At 37.8% G+C, this 23,052-nt stretch overlaps 2 protein-coding genes across 2 annotated transcripts in view; one reads left to right on the plus strand and one right to left on the minus strand.

Annotated features, from left to right (window-relative positions):
* COMMD1 (copper metabolism domain containing 1) overlaps positions 1-23,052 on the minus strand; it is a 195,307-nt gene that overhangs the window by 5,199 nt on the left and 167,056 nt on the right. The window lies entirely within an intron of this gene.
* Positions 6,538-6,777, plus strand: LOC120237149 (ATP synthase membrane subunit DAPIT, mitochondrial). The gene has a single exon (XM_039240313.1). The coding sequence runs from the start codon at positions 6,601-6,603 to the stop codon at positions 6,775-6,777; it is 177 nt and encodes a 58-aa protein (XP_039096244.1). The 5' UTR covers positions 6,538-6,600.

The following is a 23,052-nucleotide window of genomic DNA, read 5'->3' on the forward strand; positions in this document are numbered from 1 at the left end:
CCACTCCCCCCCATACCCATCAGTCCTCAGTTTGTTCTCAACATTCAAGAGTCTCTCATGGTTTGCCTCCCTCCCTCTCCCCCACTATTTTCCCCCCTTCTTCTCCCCCACGGTCCTCTGTTAAGTTCCTCCTAATTCTCCTGTACGTGCAAACATATGGTATCTGTTCCTCTCTGCCTGACTTATTTTGCTCAGCATAACACCCTCAAGTTCCATCTATGTTGCTACACATGGCCAGATTTCATTCTTTCTCATTGCTGTGTAGTATTCCATTGTATAGATAAACCACATCTTCTTGATCCATTCGTTTATGATGGACACTTAGGCTCCTTCCATGTTCTGGCTGTTGTTGAGAGCGCTGCTATGAACATTGGGGTACATGTGCCCCCATGCATCAGCACTTGGGTAAATTCCTTAGAGTTTTAATAAAAACTTGAAAAAGAAAAAAATGACTTCAATATCTAGGCTCATAAGCATACACTGAGAAATTCCTTGGCACAACAATACAACAGTGATAAAATGCTAAAATAGAAAATAAAAAGAACTATGATTTATTAAATACTTAGGTGGAACCATTTAGAATAAATTCAACATAAAAAAATAGAAATCCTGTATCCTATTTTCTATATTATTTCTCATTCAAAATTCCCACAAAGCTTTATCCCCAATTGATTAGTCAGATTTAGTGTTATAACATGACTTTGGCACGTTCTGCACATTGTGGTTTCTTTAAATAGTGCTAAAGTTAGAGGACAGAAGGTGAAAGTGGGAATGGGTGACCTAGGATCTGCTCACCAGGACTGATTCAGGAAGACTACACACAGCTAGCCAGCTATCATGAGGCTTACTCCTCAAACTTTTCTTTTGGTTACATTTATTAACACAAAGGGAATCCTGGCTGAGCATAAGTGTTAGCCATGAAGCCTATTCCTCTATTTAGGCAATCCTTTCATAAACTTAAATTAACCTCTGACCTGCAACTCTGTCACTGTGTGTCTTCAACTTGAAAGAGAAAGAGAACACGCAGCAAAGGTTAAAATTGTTAATGGCTTCTAGAAGGCCAATTATATAATAAATAAGATACCCATACTTCATGCAGCTTTTTCAGAATTATATTGATACTGCTTCCAATTCTTTCTGGAGACCTTGATAGAACATTTTGTAGCAATAGATCTTCTAACTTCCTTCTTAAGGAACCATTTATCCAGAATTAAAATTTTACAGTTTCCTGAAAAATGTGGTTATGTTTCACTTGTCTTTTCTTATCCATTCTCCATCCTTCTCTGCCTTGTTCCATGTCCTATGTGGCTGTTCTTTAAGACTCTGTCACTCCTCTGTTCTTACAGCTGGGTTCTAGCAAGTGAGAAGAGGGCAGGTATTTATTCCTTAAACCCCAACTCCTTCTCCTCTGATATTTCTAGTATTTTCTATGTGTGGGTATTGTTTCTTCATTTCCCACTTTACTTTCTGGTCTACTCATTGCTTTCAGTATAAATATAAAGATGAGTCTTTTCAGACTGCCAAAGTACATAGCACTGAACACAAACTCCAAAGATTAGCAGGACAAGGATTTTCATCATGCCTAAATTGGTAGGAAGGCTGCCCTCCAAGTGGTAATTATCCAAAACAAATATTTAATTTTTTTCTATTATCATTTCTATTAAAGTATTACATAGTATCACTTTGGTATTTAAAAGGAAAAACAACTGGCACAAAAACAGACACTCAGATCAATGAACAGAATGGAGAACCCAGAAATGGACCCACAAACATATGGCCAACTAATCTATGACAAAGCAGGAAAGAATATCCAATGGAATAAAGACAGTCTCTTCAGCAAGTGGTACTGGGAAAACTAGACAGTGACCTGAAGAAAAATGAACCTGGACCACTTTCTTATACTGTACACAAAAATAAGCTCAAAATGGACGAAGACCTAAATGTAAGGCAAGAAGCCATCAAAATCCTAAAGGAGAAAGCAAGCAAAAACCTCTTTGACTTTGGTCACAGCAACTCAACAAAGCAAAAATGAACTATTGGGACTTCATAAAAATAAAAAGCTTCTGCACAGCGAAGGAAACAATCAGCAAAACTAAAAGGCTACTGACAGAATAGGAGAAGGTATTTGCAAATGACATGTCAGTTAAAGAGTTAGTATCCAAAATCTATAAAGAACTTATCAAACTCAACACCCAAAAAACCCAAATAATCCAGTGAAGAAATGGGCAAAAGACATGAATAGACACTTCTCCAAAGATGACGTTCAGATAGTGAACAGACACATGAAAAAATGCTCAACATCACTTATCATCAGGGAAATACAAATCAAAACCACAATGGTATATACCTCACGCCTGTCAGAATGGCAACATTAACAACTCAGGCAACAACAGATGTTGGTGAGGATGCAGAGAAAGAGGATCTCTTTTGTGTTGATGGTGGGAATGCAAACTGGTGAAGCCACTATGGAAAACAGTATGGAGGTTCCTCAAAAAAAAAAAAAAAAATTAAAAATAGAACTACCCTACGACCTAACAACTGCACTACTAGGTATTTATCCAAGGGATACAGGTGTGCTGTTTGGAAGGGGTACATGCACCCTAATGTTTATAGCAGTGCTATAAACATAGCCAAAGTACAGAAAGAGCCCAAATGCCCATTGATGGATGAATGGATAAAGAAGATTTGGTGTATATATATATATATATATATACACAATGGAGTATTACTTGGCAATCAGAAAGAATGAAATCTTGCCATTTGCAACTATGTGGATGGAACTCGAGGATTATGCTAAGTGAAATTGTCAGAGAAAGACAAATATCATATGACCTCACTCATATAAGGACTTTAAGATGCAAAACAGATGAACATAAGGGAAGGGAAGCAAAAATAATATAAAAACAGGGAGGGGGACAAACCATAAGAGATTCTTAGATACAGAGAACAAACAGAGGGCTGCTGGAGGGGTTGTGGGTGGGGGGATGGGCAAATGGGTAAGGCGCATTGAGGAATCTACTCCTGAAATCATTGTTGCACTATATGGTAACTAACTGGGATGTAAATTAAAAAAATAAATTATTTTTTTAAATGTACATGTACTGAAAACAAAACAAACGAAAATAGCAAAATCAACCATGGAAGATTAGATTACATTAAGAATTTACAACAAGGGTCTTGGGGCGCCTAGGTGGCTCAGTTGGTTAAGCATCTGACTCTTGATTTTGGCTTAGGTCATGATCTCACAATTTGTAAGTTTGAGGGCCGCATCAGGCTCTGTGCTGACAATGTGGAGCCTGCCTGGAATTCTCTCTCCTTCTCTCTCTGCCCCTTCCCAGCTCTCTATCTCTGTCAAAATAAATAAGCATTTAAAAAAAAAAAAAAAAGAATTTTCATCAAGGGTCTTGATTTCAGAAACATGGCCTCATGTCTACAAGCTGCTCTTAGACTCTATATCTAAAACAATGGATAGCTTATACTGTAGCTTAAAAAAATACTTCAAAAAAGAAACTTGTGACTTATAATCTTTTACTTATTTTCTTTTCCTTTTTTTTTTTTAAGTAGGCTTCATGTCCAGTGCAAAGCCCAAAGCAGGGCTTGAATTTACGACCCTGAGATCAAGATCTGAGCTGAGATTAAGAGTTGGCCACTTAACTGACTGAGCCACCCAGGAGCCCCTGTAATTTTTTTAAACAAAAATTTTTAGCAATACGTATCACAAACAATGGTCCCTACTCAGGCCATTTTTTCATGAGGAAATCCTTATTTCAAATACAATAGCTGACAAGTTCTACAGCTACTGCGTAAAAAGTATGCTAATGCAATTTTCAAAAAGAGAAAAAAAAATGTCCTGCAAATCACAAAGTAAATCATCCTACTGGGGATGAAAACAGATGAAACTTAGACTGCAACTTAATGATGGAGCCTCTAAATAAAATGACTCACCCCAAACTCAATAGGTGTCCATTACATGCTAAGAGCTATGTGGGACTAAGACAGGATCTCCAAGAACTAAAGAATTCACTCTAAAATGAATACAGCAGTGCCTCGGCACATACCAGGTGCTTTCAGAGTCAGAGCAGCTCCTGAGAGGAAGTGCTTATCCATATTCCCCCAACTTCCTAGAAGAGGATCGGGTATTACAAGTGTATCATAAAAGCATTAACCATCACCAGACAATAATTACTACGTTTTCTGCAGTTCCCATTCAGGCATTTCAAAGGACTTTTGTGAGGACAACCTGACAACTCCCACTAATACTTATTATATGAAGAAAACATGAACTTTTCATTAGTTAAGTCGCAACTCAAAGGAGAAAAGAGGCCTTCGTTGGGTATGTAGGACATTTCAGATCTATCATTGACCAAAGTTACTACTAAACAAATTTAAGGCATCTAACTTCAACTTTCTAAGTGCCACATGCAGGTTTTATATTAAGTGGCAATATTTTAGATGCCTGGGTGGCTCAGTTGGTTATGCTTCCAACTCTTGCTTTCAGCTCAGGTCATGATCTCATTGTGAGTTCCAGCTGACTGTGTGAGTTTGAACCCTGCATCGGGCTCCACACTGGCCATGCAGAATCTGCTTGAGATTCTCTGTCTCCCTCTCTCTCTCAGTCTCTCTTCTGCTTGCCATTTATCTCTCTCTCTCTCAGAATAAATAAATACACATTTACAAAAAAAAAAAAGGCAACATTTAAAAATACAATAATATCATCTTAATCATTCAGAGACCTATTATCTGGGTCTCTGCTGCTTCACTTTTTTCTCCTTGTTTTGGTCCATCTTTTAAATATTTCTACAAGATGGGGGCTCGTGGGTGGCTCAGTCAGCTGGGTGTCTGACTTCAGCTCAGGTCATGATCTCATGGTTCACAGGTTTGAGCCCTGCACAGGGCTGTGCACTGACAGCTCAGAGCCTGGAGCCTACTTTCAGATTCTGTGTCTTGCTCTCACTCTGCCCCTCCCCAGCTCGTGCTCTGTATCTCTCTGTCTCAAAAATAAATAAACATTAAATTTTTTTTTTAAATAAATATTTCCACAAAATGGAAATAAGAAGTGAAATTTAATCTAACTAAATCATAGAAGCTCTGCAAAAACTTTTAAACAAGGAGTTATTGGGAGTTATTTGAGTTATTGGGAGGAACTTTCATTGTTCCTCCATGTGAAAACTTTGGAAAATCATACCCACATAGTGTCATTTAAGCCCGAAAGATCTTTTCCCCCAACTTTTAAATGTATTTATTTTTAAATTGAAGTATGGTTGACATACAATATTATATTAGTTTCAGGTGTACAACATAGTAATTTGACACTTATATACATTCTGAAATACTCAGTGCTCACCATCTGAAACCATAAAATGTTATTATTATAATATTATTAACTATATTCCCTATGCTGTACTTTGCATCCTGTGACTTACAGCTGGAAGTCTATACCGCTTAATCCCCTTTACCTATTTTGTCCATCCCCTCTCCCTCACTTCCTCTCTGGCAAACATCACTTTGTTCTCTGTATTTATGAGTCTGTTTCTGCTTTGTTTTGTTTTTCAGATTCCACATATAATTGAAATCAAACAGTATTTTGTCTTTTTCTGTCTGACTTAATTCACTTAGCATAATACCCTCTAGGTTGATCCACATGTCACAAATGGCAAGATTTTATTCCTTTTTATGGCCAAGTAATATTCCACTGTGTGTGTGTGTGTGTGTGTGTGTGTGTGTGTGTATGTGATACAGTATATCACACCTGATATATACACATCTTCTTTATCCATTCATCTCTTACGGATACTTAGGTTGCTTGCAAATCTTGGCTTTGGAAAAATATGCTGCAATGAAAGGAGGGGTGCACAGATCTTGTTGAATTAGTGTTTTTGTTTTCTTTGGGCAAATAAATGCCCAGAAGTGGAATTACTGGGTTGTACGGTATTTCTATTTTTAATTTTTTTCAGAAAGCTCTATACAGTTTTCCATAGTGGCTGTACCAATTTATAGGTTCGTCAATAGTGTATGTGGGTTCCTTTTTCTCCATATCCTTGCCAACACTTGCTATTTCTTGTCTATTTTATTAATTCATTTATTTATTTTTAAAATAGGCTCCATGCCCAGCATGGGGCTTGAACTCACAACCCTGAGATTAAGAGTACCGTGCTCTATTGCATGTCCCAACCAGTTGCTTTCTCTTATCTCTTTTATTTTAGCCTTGCAGACAAGTGTGAAGTGATAGCTCACTGTGGTTTTGCTTCACATTTTCTTGATGATTAGTGATGCTGAGTATGTTTTCATGTGTCTGTTGGCCATCTGTAGGTCTTCTTTGAAAAAATGTCTATTCGTGTCAGAAAGATCTTCTTATTCCCAAATATTTCCCTTTCTTTAGGAAGGAGGCCTACTGTCTTCAGCCTAGAAAATGCCTTTAAAGCATAAATACTCCCAGGAGAGGTAATACAAAAAGTCATGAACACTTCTATAACAAATCAGAAGATTCATTTTCTTCCAGGAAGAAAGAAGCCAAGCAGACTGCCTTAAAACCTGGGATGCTTAGGGCGTAGGCTGAAGGACACAAGCAGTGGAATTGGTGTCTTTTGCAAGATTGAAGTCATGGCAGGTCCAGAAATTGATGCCCAATTCCAATTCACTGGTATCAAAAAATATTTCAACTCTTACACCCTCACAGGTAGAATGAATTGTGTACTGGCCACATACGGAAGCATCGCTTTGATGGTCTTATACTTCAAGTTAAGGTCTAAAAAGACACCAGCTGTTAAAGCAACATAAACAGATTTTTTTTTTTTTTTTTTTTTATTTCTAGGAGAGAGAGACAGTGTGAGCAGGGGAGGGTCAGAGAGAGAGGGAGTCACAGACTAAAACAGACTCCAGGCTCCGAGCTGGCAGTCAGCACAGAGCCCGACGTGGGGCTCGAACCCACAAACCGCGAGATCATGACCTAAGCGAAAGTCGGAAAGTCGGACGCTTAACCGACTAAGCCACCCAGGCGCCCCGACATAAACAGATTTTAAAGTGTACCTCATCTGCTAAGTTCGCATGCCTGGAGAAGCTAATGTCAGCTCATCATGTGATACTCAATTTGTACAATAAATTATGAACCTGGAATAAAAAAAATCTGGGATGCTTAGGCAATAAGAAGGACAGGGGAATGGGAGTTTATAGGAAGGGAAGAAAACACAAAAGAACTAGGACAATACCAAAGGCAAATCCTTCTCCTTACCCTATAACCTATATCAGATAGACATATCTATAGGTGCAGTATCTTAAACTACTCTAATCCCTGACCCATACTCTCCATACCTTTCTAATCACCAAGGTTGCTAGGCACTAGGAAAACCTAGGGAACTTTATAAAGGGGGATTAGTAAAATAATCTCAATGTACCAAAGGTTGAATTTACACACACAGAAACACACACATATCCTTCTGCCACTGTGCTTTCATTTTTACTTGTCGGCTCAGGGCCTGTGAACCAACACGGCAATGAGACTTCAAGAACACTGTTCATTCAAAGTTGTTTGAATTTCTAAAAAGACAAAGTGTTAAGAGCAGGACCTTGCAATTCTTTTGGTTTAAGATTTCTTAGCTGGAAAACAATCTAGACTCATGATTTTGAAGAAAACTAGACATGCCTGTCCTGCCAATGTGTGGTCAAAAGGAACATGTATTTTGGCCCAGGCAACCCTGACTTGTTTCTGAAAAGAAGAAAATAGTCTGACCTTGCAAGAAAGAGCGGTTCTTTCATTGGCTAAATTATGCACTGCTAAACCAGGACTATCACTCTTCTTTTTTTCTCCAGAGATTTCAAAGCAGCCTGACCTATTCTGTTCCCAGTACAGGTCAGTAGATAAAATGAAAGGGAGAAGTACCATCGATCTCCATTTTACCATTAGATAAAACAAGAAACCTAGAGACAAGTCCCAGTTTTATGTGAAGGCCAGAATTCCCAGCTCTTTGATTCAATCCACTCCTTGCTAATACCCATATCTGACTCTGAGTTCAGACACTTTCCAGCCTGACTCATGTACATTTTAGAGTAGAATGGGAACTAATCAGAGATAATCTGATTTTGTACTGATTTACATAAGCACCAAGACTTAAGCATTTACAGAGACTATTTTAGAAACACCCAGCAAAAGAAAATAAAATGAAGCTGAGTTATATAAACACTAAAAGCTCAATACAATTAGATCACTGGCTGATTTCTATCTTTTTCGAAACGTGTTTCAGTTCATTTGATAACTTTTTTATTTTCGGCAGGATTTAATGTTTAGCTGTTAAGATTTTCTGTTTTTTGAAAAACTTTTGGTGAAAAATATTTAGGTAAAATGCCATTTTTTCGGTGATCTGGTTTGATTTGCAAGAAATCATACTGGCTCTTGGCTAAGTAGAACTAGTTCCCATGTGACAATGGACAAAGAACCAAAGGAACAATCGCTCAACAGCTGGAAAGGCAAATCATACTGAAGGAGGAAAAGATTTCACTTAAATCTTGGAAAAACTAAATTGACAAAAGTCTTTAGCACATGAGAAAAAAAGTGGTGCTTATTTTAGTTGAAATTCAAATTGGGGCTCCCTCATCATTCCTGATGAGGTACATTCCAGAGCAAACTCATCTGCAAACAACTTTGATAAACAAACTAAAATATATTTACATGAAAGGAATAGAGAAGATTAAAACAAAACAAAACAAAACTCAACCAGAGTTGCTTGTTTAAGTAATACCATTATGAAGGCAGAAACAATGTGCAATGGTACTTGCTCTCTAAGGGGTTCTTGATAATCTGCAGATTAAGATGGGGGAAACATCTTAATACACCCAATTAAAAGACCAGAGTGTAGCAATGAATGACAAACTCCTTGGCAGGGGAGGAAAAGAGAAGCCATACTAATCAAGCCAATTCTGGGACTGCAGATTTTCTCCAATTAGAGAGATCACCAACTTGTCTTACCAACTACACCGTCTCTGTATGTCCTAGGTGTCTCAATGTGATTTTAGTCATTCATGAAGGCACAATTAAGCAGAAATAGGCACAGTTAAAAAGGAAGCACTTACCTTCACCCTTCTCTTGAGACAACAAATAAAGCTATGTAAACAGGGCAAAGGATGAAATGACTATGGATAGGAGGACTTTCAAATTCAGAAAACAGTGATTTGGGGAGAAAAAGTTTTGGATAAATTTTTTTTGGTCAAGGCTGTGGGAAAGGGGGATTAATTTTGTTGGGGTTCCAATAAAACTCCAAACACAATTACATTCTAAGGCCTTGAGGGTTGGGATTTTAACACATGAATTGGCTGGCAGGGGACACAATTCAATTCATAATAAACACCACAGCTTAGAGGGTCCTGTGTTTACCAAGCACTCTATATTTGTGATGGGTGATAATGATGATGATCTTACACACAATTCTAGGCTTGCTGTTAATATTGTACAGAAAAAAATTTCTAATAGCCCAGAAGCATGTACACACACATACACACACACATCCGTTTGCATGTACGCTATCTACTGATTACTCAGGTCTGTCAGCCCAGTTTGGCAGAAGCCTCATCTGGTCTTATCCTCACTGAACTCAATTTTGAAATGTCATTTAATCTATGTGGGCTGCCAGGATAAGGGCTGCCAGGAAGGGGATTGGAAAATGGTACAAAAGAAATCTTTCCTAATCCTCATTCCCAGATCCTATGAAGCTCACCATGCTGTGTCCCAAAGTCCAGGCCTGAAGACTGACTCAGAAGAATCTGGCACATCATTCTGTGAGAGAATATGGGGGTGAATGAAGAAGAAAGGATTCATAATCACTGCATGAAGTTAGCCATGAGTCTCTCGAGCTCAAATAATTTACTACAAACTTCTGAAGTGGCAGGAAGAGAGGAGATTGCATCTTTATTACCTAGGGTTGGATTCGGACATCACTTAGGTTGCTGGGGCCTTTGAACAATCATCCTTCACATTATCACAGTGCTTTACAGTTTAGAAAGCCATTTTGCATGAATGGCCTCCTCTGATCCTTACAACAGGCCTATTAACTAGGAAGAAAGCAAGCCAGAGTTAAAGCACTCTGAAGAACTGTAGAAGTGACAGACAGACCTTATCTATCTGATCCAGATCTTTTAAGCTAAATCCAGCAAGAAGACTTCATCAGATAATACAATGGACTTTATGGTCTTTGATATACTTCTGGTCCAATTTATGGAGGAAAAGAAAGAAAAGCCTCATTTTTTAAAATTGCCCAGAGTTCTAGAAACTAGAGATTAAAGTTCAGTCCTTTGCAAAAGGCAGAACAAGTAGTCAGTTCCTAATTGGCAAAGAAACAGAGTTTCTTACTTGGTCACCATTCATTCAGTACACTTTGGAAGGCATCTGAAAACATTAGCAAATTCAGGGGGATACAGAAATTACACTAATGATAATGTTAATAGCAATGATAATTAACAATGGCTAACATTTATTGAATACATACAAAATACCAGGCATCACATGCTAAGTGCTTTCCATGTATCATTTCATTTTGTTGAGGATAATTTTATCCTATGTTATAGAAGATGAAAGTAAGGAAAGATGAGGAACTTGTTTATTAAGGCCACACAAGTAGTAAGTGGCAGAGCAAGTTTTAAACTCAGGTCTGTCTAGAGTCAGAGTCTGAGCACTTAACCATTTTGCAATCCTGACTCATACAGATATAACATAAACACCATCATTAATAGTCACTAAGTACCCTCATGTGAAAGTTATTCTATGATTCAGTTAACTTTAACAAAGACTCACAGGAAACCTAAGTGTTGACAGTATGATAACCCAAAGTCTATCTAAAGTGACCTATAAAAACATCTGGGTAGACAATGAGTATATCCTAGTTGCCATGGAAGATTTCTAGCATTTTTTAAGTGTAATGGGATGGCTGCATAGTTGAACTAATGTGTGCATGAAATCTGGACAGAGAATCATATGATAAAGGGACTAAGTTCTTATTCTAAGGCAAGATGGCTTTTATCCCCTCTCTCTTTCTGTGAGTGGGGGGCAGTGGGTAGACTGCAAGGATTCAGTTTTATATACAGCTACTTGTTCCCATCAACAGGAAAGGTAGAAGTAATGTTTACCTTAGTCAACTGACTAATGTGTGGAGCCTCTTGTTTAAGACTTCTTTCAGGGGATCCTGGATGGCTCAGCTGGTTATGTGTCCAACTCTTGATCTCGGCTCAGGTCATGATCTCACAGCTCATGGAACCGAGTTCTACATCAGGCTCTGTGCTGACAGTGCAGAGACTACTTGGGCTTCTCTCTTTCTCTGCCCCTCCCCTGCTCTCTCTTTCTCTCTCTAAATAAACACACTCACACACCCGCACACACTTCTTCTTCCAATTCACAGTCAGTAGAACCAAAATACCTGCTTAACCTGAGGTTCTTTCCGTCTATAATCAGAAGGAATTCCCAGTTCTGCCTTACCGTCTAACCCAAGAGCACCAAATTATTCATCTTGAAAAAAATCACATCAACTTATGGAATGCAAAAAGATAAATATGACCATTTTGCAATATATACAATTATCATTATGTTGTACACCTGAAAATAAGATGGTGTTATATGTCAATTATATCTCACATTTTTTAAAGTGAGTGAAAAAGTACTGAAAAAAAGATAAGTATATTAAGTTATTATTTCAAACTTTTAACATCCTTAATATTTGACCTACCGATATTCTCTGGCCAAGTCAAGATAAATTGGACTGGGTGGGGTGAAGGAAAAAAGAGCCCTTGATAATACCCAAAATAGCAGAGTTCACTCATACATAATCAAGGCTTGATGATAATCACCTAAAACAGAAAAAGCTGGTGGCTCAGTCAGTTAAGCATCCAACTCTTGATCTCAGCTCAGGTAATGATCTTGTGGTCCATGGGTTTGGACCCCATATTGAGCTCTGTACTGCCTGTGTGTGGAGTCTGCCTGGAATTCTCTCTCCCTCTCTCTGTCCCTACTCCATTTGTGCTCTCTGTCATTCAAAATAAATAAACTCGGAAAAAAAAAAAAACAGAAAGAGGATGCAGGCTGCATATACACTTGTTATAAATAAAAATAACAAACATAAATGATTAGTAAAAAATGCTTACTCTACTTTGCAGTCTATCCTTTCATTAAAAAGAATACACTTGTCAGTCTATCCAAGATTATGTCTAAACAAACCAGAAATATGAACTATCAAAAAAGGGTCAAAAGTAATGGGACAAAAAGATTAGTTAAAAACAAGTAACTATTTTGAAGCAAAGTGGGAAATGTCCCCAATGGAAGTATAAGAAAAATATTTTGACAGTATGACATATATCAATATGGTACTTAATTTTTGGGTGTGATGCCTTGACTTAGATGGGTTTCCTTGTTTCTGAGTCATTATATCATATACAGTATACAAGAAAATTTGACAAAAATATGGTTTTACTATACTTTCCCCAAATTCACCATTTATATTTTGATACATTTGCTTTGTCATCTTCTCTTTCTCTTTCACAACCACTTAAAAGTAGGAGACGTTATATCCTCTTATTCCTAAAAACTTTACTGCATGTTTTCTAAAGACAAGGGCATTTCCTTTTTAAGCTATGGTTATATAATAATGATAAACAATACTATCTAACCCAGTCTATATTCAAATTTTATCAAATGTCCAAAGAGTGCCCTTTATAAAGTCTTTTTCCTGCTCCCAAATCAAATCTACAGTCACACATTGACTGCATTTAGATGTCATGCATCTTTAGCCTCCTTTAATCTGGAATAGTTTTTCAGTCAGCCTTTCTTGTGTTTCTTGATCCTGACATTTTTGAAGAGTACAAGCTGGTTATTTTATAGAATGTCAATTTGGGTTAGTTTGATGTTTCCTCATGAAGACATTCTATGTGTGAAGGGATACCTATCTATGTACTAAGTACCTACCCCCAACAATTAGTGGACATGGGCTTTGGAATCCTACAAACCTAAATTCAGATGTACATCAAAACTCCACCATTTTAGCAGTGTGGTTGGCTAGCTTTAAGCTTTCTACTCTAAAAATGCAATTTTAACAGATTTAGCTGCTAAGACTGTTGTGAAGATTTAATGAGATAATGCATCTAAAGCAATTTAATACAGTTTTGGAGTGAGTGTAAAACTATCTTATACCTCCTCTTGATTTTGCCGTATTATCTCATATCCAGCAACCCTGAAATGACACTGGGTGATTAAGCAGCATCTCTACTTTCCCAAAGAGAAAAAGAAGTACTTTTACTCTGATAGTACAGGCGGCCTCTAGCAATCCAGTCTAGCCACTGTAGTTCAGTACTAGCCTAAAAGCAACAGCAGCAGCTCACTGCCTGGATGCTCCTAACAGCTGCCTCTGGATATCCTGCTGCCGCCTGTACTGTACTTACTAGCTCTGGCTGGTGGAAGAATACCAGAAGTACTACATAGGGCATGTTCCTTCTTTCCTTCTTTTTATTTTTTTAAGTTTATTTATCTATTTTGAGAGAGAGAGAATGCACATGTATACCAGCAGGGCAGAAGCAGAAATAGAGAGGGAGAGAGAATCCCCAGCAATCTTCATACTGTCAGCAATGAGCCCAATGGGGGCGGGGGGGCTCAAACTCATAAACCATGAGATCATGACCTGAGCCAAAATCAAGAATTAGATGCTTAACAGACTGAGCCACCCAGGCGCCCTGGGCATGTTCCTTCCTGCGGAGCTCTTGCCATGGCTCAGGCCAGTGAAGTGGAGTGGAAGAGTGTGACAAAGGCACTGAACACAAAGACTCCAGGCTAGAGCTGTCAAGAACATGAACTTGTTTAGGAGACTGCTAACAAGTACTCTGACAAAAAGCTTCATCAGGAGCTCAGGTGCAAATTCTATCCTTCCTGTCAATCCTAAGAAAGAAGAGAATACCCAAATAAAGTAATTTTCTTAAAGTCAAATTGAGAAATTTTAATATTCAACAAAACACTGAAAAAATCAGGAAGTCCACAGTTAAGATGCCATTCATACTTCATTTCCATAATTTCCTTGCCCATGCAAGAGGGCAAGGGGGCTGGTAGCCACAGCATTTCCAATCCATTGTTTTAGTATGATAATCTCATCCTCCCAACTTTCTCTTAGAAAACACCAATACAATTATTCTATTTATCAGATCACTCCTCTATGCCAAAGGTTATAACAAAACAAAAGAAGGATTATAACATCTGCACCAATTCTTCAAAGTATCAAAGTACAAACTCACTTTTGAGATCTGGAATCTAATTTAATATGGGTTTTCCTATGTTATTAACTCAAATGTTCCATCATTTTTGTTTTTCCCCTCTCTGTCAATTAGAACTTCAAATGAAAACCAAATGATCCCTAAGGGTAAAGAAAATAAAATGAAACAAACAAGAAAATTCCCGTGTCCCACATTTCAAACTGTGAGAAGGGGCTTCCAGCAAAGCAAACAGAAAATCATGCTCTCATCACTGGGCTGAATTGAGGGTTTACATCTGTATTATGAAAAAGAGAAAAGAAAATTCTAATGCAAAGCCTTTATCTTCATCAATGAAAAGAAAAATGCTATAATGTGAACATTAAGACAGAACTTCTAATAATTCTGTCATTTACAGGACAGAGAACCTAATTCTGAGTAAGCTTACAAGAAATACTCTGAATAAAACTGCTTTCAAAATGCAGTTATCAACTAGAGCTTAAATCTAAACATATGCCAGTAAAGATGCTACATATCCTTAAAATCACTAATAGCCTCTGGAAATCACATATACTTTTGTGATTACCTTTAATTTGGGGAGAAAAACACTTATGTCACTCTACCCTATCGCTCGTGAGAGCTCAGTACTATGTTTAAAAGTTCACTATATTTAAAACATTTTGAAAAAATTTTTTGAAGGTTAGAGTTAGAAAGGAATATGTAAATGCATGTAAATTCTGCCATTTTATACTCAGTTTCCCTCTCCGTGTATAGGAAGATCAGGAAGTGAGCCATCTCTATTATTACCCATGGAACCCAAAGTGTTAAGAGGGAAAAATTATTGGTTTGAGAGTTAGACAATTTAGATCTAGCTCAGTTATTAGCTGTGTGACCTTGGGAAAGTCATTTAAGTTTCTTGATGTCTTGGTTTCCAAATCTAGAAAATGGGAGAATAATACCTATCTCATAGGACTGTTATAAAGACTAAATAAGAAAGCACATTTGCAGGGTGCTTGGGTGGCTCTGGCGGTTAAGCGTCCAACTTCACCTCAGGTCATGATCTCACAGTTTATGAGTTCGAGCATCGCATAGGGCTCTGTGCTGCCAGCCTTTAGCCCAGAGCCTGTTTCATATTCTGTGTCTCCTTCTGTCTCTGCCCCTTCCCGACTCGCACTCAGACTCTTTCTCTCACACACACAAAAAAAATATTAAAAAAATTTTTTTAAAAAGACAGCACATTTGCAAGCATTCACCCATGTCTAGTGTGAAACAGACTCTCAGTAAATATTAGTCTCTCTTTCTACCCTGTTACACACATCCTGTCCTCTGACACTTTATAATGAGTTCTGCTGAACACTTGAACTACCAACTCTGTTTTCTTCAAAACAGGCACTTGGCTCTTAATAGTGACAGTCATGTGAAAACCTCCTGGGGCCTGACATTGTCCTGGAGAAACAAAAAAGTTCTTACATGGGGGAATAGCACCAACCGCTTCAGGCTATGACAACCCCAAACTGTAAATCAACTCATGCATGTTTTTACAGTGTTACTTAACATCCTGAGAGCTTTGTGCTCTTTCAACAGTCTTTTTCCCTGCAAGGATCAGACATGCTATTTGCCTTCTTCTCCCTGCTTAATAGAGGTGTTTATTCAACAAGACCACCCAATGGATTCAACACCTAGAAATCAGAAAAGGCCAAGTTCAACTATGAAGAAACTGGCAAAGTTTTGGTACTAAACAGTAAGCCTTTCTTAACCTTTTAGAATCTGGAGTTTTGTGTGCTTTCTGTTCTTGGAAACAGCAGACTTGCAGACGCACTGGTTCAAACATGTCTGGTTATTTCCCTCAGCTACATTACCACAGAACTCTCACCATGTAGAAGACTTCTTACTAAGTCCAGAATCTCAGACTTTGACTACAGTCTAAAAAGCAGTGCTTCCCAACTTCTCCCACTTCATGGTATAGACAGACTTCAACACATGATAACTCTGAACCAAAGGGATTTGAAAGTATTGATGTCTACAAAGGACTAAGGTACAAGCAGCATTGAGAGAAAAGGTATGCAAATTAAACCTATTTGCCACCTGACTCTGTGATGTTTACCACATAAATGTAATTGCTTCAACTCCAAAAAGCTCTAGATCAATGTTCACATTCCTTCTTCACAGGGCTAACCATCCCTATAGCACTTAAGGGAGAAAGTGGATGTCAGAAAGCAGCCAACATTTGATTTGGGACAGCAGGTCCTTAATGGAGGATCATAAAATACTAAGTCAGCAAATTAGGTATCAAATACTTAATTGAATGTATTACACTGGCCAGGTGTAGTTCTAGATACTGAGGGTTCAGTAGCAAACAAGTTACGAGTTTTTACCTTTAAGAAGCTCACAGTCTAAAGAGGAAAAGAAACAAAAAATTAAAAAAAAAAACAAAACAAAACAATAAATTAAAACAATTTAAAAGGCAATTTCAGTAGATCACAAAGATCAATATTTTTTTATCTACAGTAAAGAGATAGAATAAAACTTTTGGCTTAATGAAGAAACTTTAGTTAACTTGTGGGTAGTTTATACAAAGAGTTAAAGAAGACTGAATACATTACAGATAGAGGCTGACCCAGTTCCAAAATTCAATTCTTATATTATTGTCTCCTTACTACGGGCTTAGCATCACTGCCTCCATCCTTTGATAGCACATACAAAAGCAGGATGAGACCATTCATAAGGAGATAATGATGACCAAGACAGTATAAAATTACAAACACAAGGCAAGAAATCTGAAGATCTGGGATCTACTTCCAATTCTATCATATAATATTCACATGGAACTTGGGTAATTCATTAAATTCCTTGAGTCTGACTTTCTTCATCTATTCTATTCCACTCTGTAAGGTTTACAGAAGTTTAAATGCAAAAATATGAAAAAAGAACTTGAGGGGTGCCTCAGTGGCTCAGTTGGTTAAGTGTCCGACTTTGGCTCAGATCATGATCTCGAGGTTCGTTGAGTTCAAGTCCTGCATCAGGCTCAGTACTGACAGTTGGGAGCCTGGAGCCTGCTGGAGACTCTGTCTCCCTCTCTCTCTCTGCCCCTCTTCCACTCGAACTCTGGGTCTCTCTCTCTCTCTCTCTCTCTCTCTCTCAAAAATAAACAAACATTAAAAAAAAAAAAAAGAACTTGAAAATATTTAAAACGTTGGACAATTACCAACAATTACTGCCTAACCAAAATGTTTATATGAAGAGTCAGATGAGAAAAGAGATAGGAATTACTACATTTGAGAACAAAATTAATTCCTGCTCCTATACAATAGTTGTTTTGAAATCTTTGCTTCCATTCTATGATCCCAAAGGGCACACGCTGTAGAGGAAATGGATCCCAAAAAGTGATATCAGAGCTCAGACAGCCCTTCTTAGTGATTACTTCCTCCTCTGAGCCAAGATTTTTAAAAAATTACTTTCTTAAAAGTATTTCATTTCTGGGATGCCTGGGTGGCTCAGTAGGTTACGCAGCCAACTTCAGCTCAGGTCAAGATCTCAACATCCATGAATCCAAGCCTTGTATCAGGCTCTGTGCTGACAGTTCAGAGCCTGGAGCCTGCTTTGGATTCTGTCTTTCTCTCTCTCTGACCCTCCCCTGTTTGCGCTCGCTTGCTCATTCATTCTCTCTCTCAAAAACAAATAAACATTTAAAAAACAAAGTATTTCATTTCTTGGTATCCTAACCCATGATTAAGTGTCCTTACTTTATGAGTTATTCTCACTAGTTATTATCAATTACAAGATAGGAAACTAGTATGAAGTTACCTCTCTTAGCTGTTAAACACAGACTATCAAGGACCTTGATAAACTATCTTTCTTCCTTGGAAGACTAGCCATTCATTTTCTTTGGGTATCTCTATAGCCACCAGCTTAAATTCAATTGCCCATGGGGTAGAAGGGCCAAAAAAAAGAGCCAAAGCAGGCTGGGGGTAATATGTGGACGGTGGGACTAAAGTGGCAAATTCAAGTATAATTTAAAAGGATAATCATTTCTCAGCTCCCACCTGGTGCTTGTAGAAAAGTGGGCCTACTGTTGGCATATCTTTGTTATTTCAAAAGACTCCCAGAAACTCCATTTTTATGTGATATCCCTGAAATTTTACTTTATTTGCAAACTGTCCAGTCACCTGGAGCTTACTATAAATTCATAGTGCAGATTTCTTTTGCCAGTGAAGTAGTAGATCCTTTATTTAAAAAGTACTTATTAATGTTGGTATAGAACTTACCATTATTCTAATTTGAGGAAGTAAACATTAAGCTGGGCCTTGCAAGCTAGAGACTGGAGAGGATATTTCAGGCTGGGAAAACATTATGTACAAAGACTCTGAGGTAGGAATATGGCTGGCATGCTGGGAAGAGGAAGGAGAATGTATAGGCCAGTTTGGCTGAAGAAGAATTCCTTAGAGAAAGAATTAGACACAGATGGGGGAAAAAACCTGTAAAAGACACTGAATTCTAGAGCAAAGAGCTAAAATTTTTATGGATAATCTTTAAAAGAGAAAGTTTATAGATAATGAGGAGCCATTAAGAGGAGGAGGATCATTGCATTTCTTATCTTGCCAAAAGTTACATGCTGCTGTTCTTCCTACTTTTTTCAAAATACAGGATAAGGCTGGGTGTTGACCTATGAAACTTGGAGTTCTGAAAAATTCCCAGAAGAATGTCAATTTAACCAACCACACTGTAAGTTAACTCTCTTGGCACCGTGGCGGTCAAGGCTTTCAAAGCCAAAATTAAATGGTCTCTAAAGGGCTATTTCTTTCTGATCAATAAAAACATTTAGAATTTAAAACTCAAAGAAAAGTTACTGGACAGTTTGGCACATTGTCAGGTTAATCGTCCGACAGAGCTTTCATCAGACTGCCTATCAGCAGGCATGAAGCTGGATGGACAGAGCTGGTCTCACACAAGTCTTCCACCAGGGCACAAGCCCTGGAACCCACCACTATGTGTATTCAAAATGTACAGACATGAGGGGCGCCTGGGTGGCTCAGTCGGTTAAGCATCGACTTCGGCTCAGGTCATGATCTCACGATTCGTGGGTTTCAGCCCCGCTTTGGGCTCTGTGCTGACAGCTCAGAGACTGGAGCCTGCTTTGGATTCTGTGTCTCCCTCTCTCTCTGCCCCTCCCCTGCTCACACTCTGTCTCTCTCAAAAAAATAAATAAATAAAACATTAAAAAAAATTTTTTTAATGTAGAGACATGCCTCTAGTGGCTCTTATTTCAACCTCAGAGCCATATCTGTTTTCTTTTGCAACAAATGATTCCGAGGCTTCTAGTCCAGTTGATACTCTCACTGAAATTCCTGGAGACAAATGGCCAGGAGAATAGAGCTACTGACTTTTCACCAAGAGCTTGGATACTAAAATATCAAATGTATTAACTGTATATTTTGTTCTTTCAGACAAAATATCTTATAAGACACAGTTGAGAAAGGCCATATACACACTGCTAAGGAACTTAAATTTTATCATCAAAGTAATGGGAACCATTAATGATTTCTGGCCAGATAAACAACATGATCAGAGCAGTTTTAAAGAACACTAACCTGCACATGCCTGAGTGGCTCAGTCGATTGAGCATCTGACTCTTCATTTTGGCTAAGGTCATGATCTCACAGGTTTGTAAGTTCGGGACCCACATCAGAGTCTGTGCTGACAATGTGGAGCCTGCTTGGGATTCTCTCCATGCCCCTTGCCCCCTCCGTCGCTGTCCCTCCATTGCTCTCTACCTCAAAATAAATAAATAAAACTTAAATTTTTTAAAAAATTTAATGTTCTGATTTTTCTAAGAGCTCATATATTATCTAGCATGAATCACACATTATCTCAAAAAATTATATTTAAGTTTAATAAACTCTATAGATTTAATACTCATACTTCACCATATAATCTAGGACCCAAAATATAAGCCTTAACCAAATTTAGCACAGGCAAGGAAGGCGATAGACAAGCAAGGATTTGTGGCTCCACTGGTTAAGTGTACGACTCTTGATTTCAGCTTAGGTCATGATCTCACAGGTTTGTGGGATTGAGCCCCATGTCCAGCTCTGTGCTGACAATGCATAGCCTGCTTAGGATTCTCTCTCTCTCTCTCTGCCCCTTCCCTGTTCACATATACCCTCTCTTTCTCTCTCTTAAACAAATATACATTAAATAAAATAAACTCAAACTGAGCCATTTAGCCCAGATTCTGACAAACATAGAGATAAAGCATTAGCACTATAGCATTCTGTACAACTCTATTTTTTTTAAATGACTATTACATGACTGTTTCCTAAACTTGGACTGTTTGTTTACAGTTGTATCTCTAGCATCTAGAACTGTGCCGGAACAGCAGGCACTTCTAAATGATGAATAAGCGGCTGATGGGAAGGATGTAAGAATGGAAAAAACTGCTGGATGTTTTGAATTCTGTCAGTTTGTATCAATGTCCTACAACAATTTCATAGAAAAGAAGACAGGTAGAACACATAGAATGGTTTACTAAAGATAAAAGAAGATTCCATTTCTATCTAACATTGCTGATTTCAGGAAACATATACAAAGACAACTTTTTCTTAAGCTTTTATCACCTGTGAAACAAAATTATTCTTTCTAGTAATTTTTTAGGGACAGTATAAAGATGAATCAATTCTTGAAACTGCTCAATTGATCTGCTCAATGAATTAGACTTCAATTAAAAGTTGAAAGCAGGGGCGCTTGGGTGGCTCAGTCGGTTAAGTGTCCGACTTTGGCTCAGGTCATGATCTCACAGTTCGTGGGTTCGAGCCCCGTATCAGGCTGTGCTGACAGCTAGCTCAGAGTCTGGAACCTGCTTCAGATTCTGTGTCTCCCTCTCTCTCTCTGACCCTCCCCTGCTCATGCTGCCTCTCTCTCTCTCTCTCTCTCAGAAATAAATTTTAAAAAACTTTAAAAAAATTTTTTTAAAGTTGAAAGCAAAACTATAATATACAAACTTATTAATGTGTGACTGTGCTGTACATACAGTTTCCACCCATAATAAGCTCAAGGTAGAAGAGATATATATATGCACAATGAACTACAATTCAGAATAAAATGTCAAAGATGCAACAGAAAAGGTTTAGTTCAGGTATTATAAATGTATATACAAAGGGGATATCAAGTCTCACTGGAAGAAATAAAGAGATTCATGAAAGAAATGGCATCTGTACTAGGAGTTTTACAGGAAGAAATAGAGGAAGATATATTTCTGAGTAGAGGGAACAGTAAAAGTACAAAAATAGTGCAGAATGTTTATATAAAGTTCAAAAGTCTAGTCTAATGGAAGGTGTCTCAGGATGGAATACAGTCAAGATAAGATTTCATATTAAGGCATTAGGACTTCAAGTAATAGAAGCCATTCAAGGAGAGTTAAATGGTCAGATGTATATTTCAGGAAGCAGTGTGAAAAAGTAGAAAAGGAAAAGACTAGAGACCAAAGAGGACCTGATCTAGGGCAGTGGCCATGGGAATGAATGATAGATGGGTCCGCAAAATGTTACGCACATACAGGACCAGGTAGCCAAATGGACTGGAGGTGAGGAAGAGAAAAGTAATGAAGATCACTGATATTTCCAGCCTATGTTAAAAGTATGATGGTGATGTCACTGACTCAAACAGAAAATGAGAGAAAGAAATATATCTGAAATAATAACACATTCATATTAAAAACGTCCATATTCAAAAGTTAAGAATATTAATAACCTGCACCCCAAATTGGGTTTTAGATGCTAGGCATACTGTCTAGTCATAGAGAACATTTAAGAACAAAATGTTATTAATACTGAAGACCTCAAGGTAATACACAATAAATAATAGTGTGTTCACTCTTCTCTGTAAAGCCTTAAGCATTTTGGTAAGAGGGAACATTATCATTAACTATTTAGTAAGCACCCACCAGAAATGTTTAGTTGAGCATGAAACAGACTAACCAGAAGACTGAAATTTCATTTCATGTTTTTATATTTTGGCTAGAAAAATTTCAAACACATTATGATAATCCTGATAATTCTGAAAAGAGTAACTATGGACTTGAAGAAAGAAAGATGAAGAAACAGTTTTTAAAATTTATCTCTCCTTTTGTTTTTAAAAACTCTATGAGAAATGCCTCTCTAATCTTTTAAAGACCACAACCTACTTCTGTAAGTTAGGGTAATAGTATTTGCCTGCCCACTTCACAGAGACATTTGAGAATTATGAGACAATATTCTTGTAGCTCTCTGAACTGCACAGATGAAAGGCCATGATTACCACTGATTAGTGGAATTATTCTGATGTCATTTTTCCTACCTCAGGTTTACCTTAAGACTATGCTTGGAAGAGGCTATAAAATAAAAATTAAAAAAAAAAAACCCTTTAGATATAAATCCTGACTTGTCTTATCTAGATGTAGACCACTTAAAACTATCGTAGAGCCTTTGTACAGCATTTAAAAGAATGCTAAACAGACAGGACATGCATAGAACTAATGGTTGCCATCTAAAGAACAGAAAACCATTTAGAAAAGGATTGATGGTGGCGTATTATACCAAAGTACAAAAAAGATCAAATGAGCCTTTCTGAGATGTCATAAAACTGAACATTTTATTTTTTTTTTTAAATTTTTTTTTTTAATGTTTTATTTATTTCTAGGAGAGACAGAGAGAGAGAGAGAGACAGTGTGAGCAGGGGAGGGTCAGAGAGAGAGGGAGTCATAGACTGAAACAGGCTCCAGGCTCTGAGCTGGCAGTCAGCACAGAGCCCGACGCGGGGCTCGAACCCACGAACCGCGAGATCATGACCTAAGCGAAAGTCGGACGCTTAACTGAC

Source organism: Hyaena hyaena, unplaced genomic scaffold (genome assembly GCF_003009895.1).
Source record: "Hyaena hyaena isolate Hyena2069 unplaced genomic scaffold, ASM300989v1 scaffold_173, whole genome shotgun sequence".
Lineage (NCBI taxonomy): Eukaryota > Metazoa > Chordata > Mammalia > Carnivora > Hyaenidae > Hyaena > Hyaena hyaena.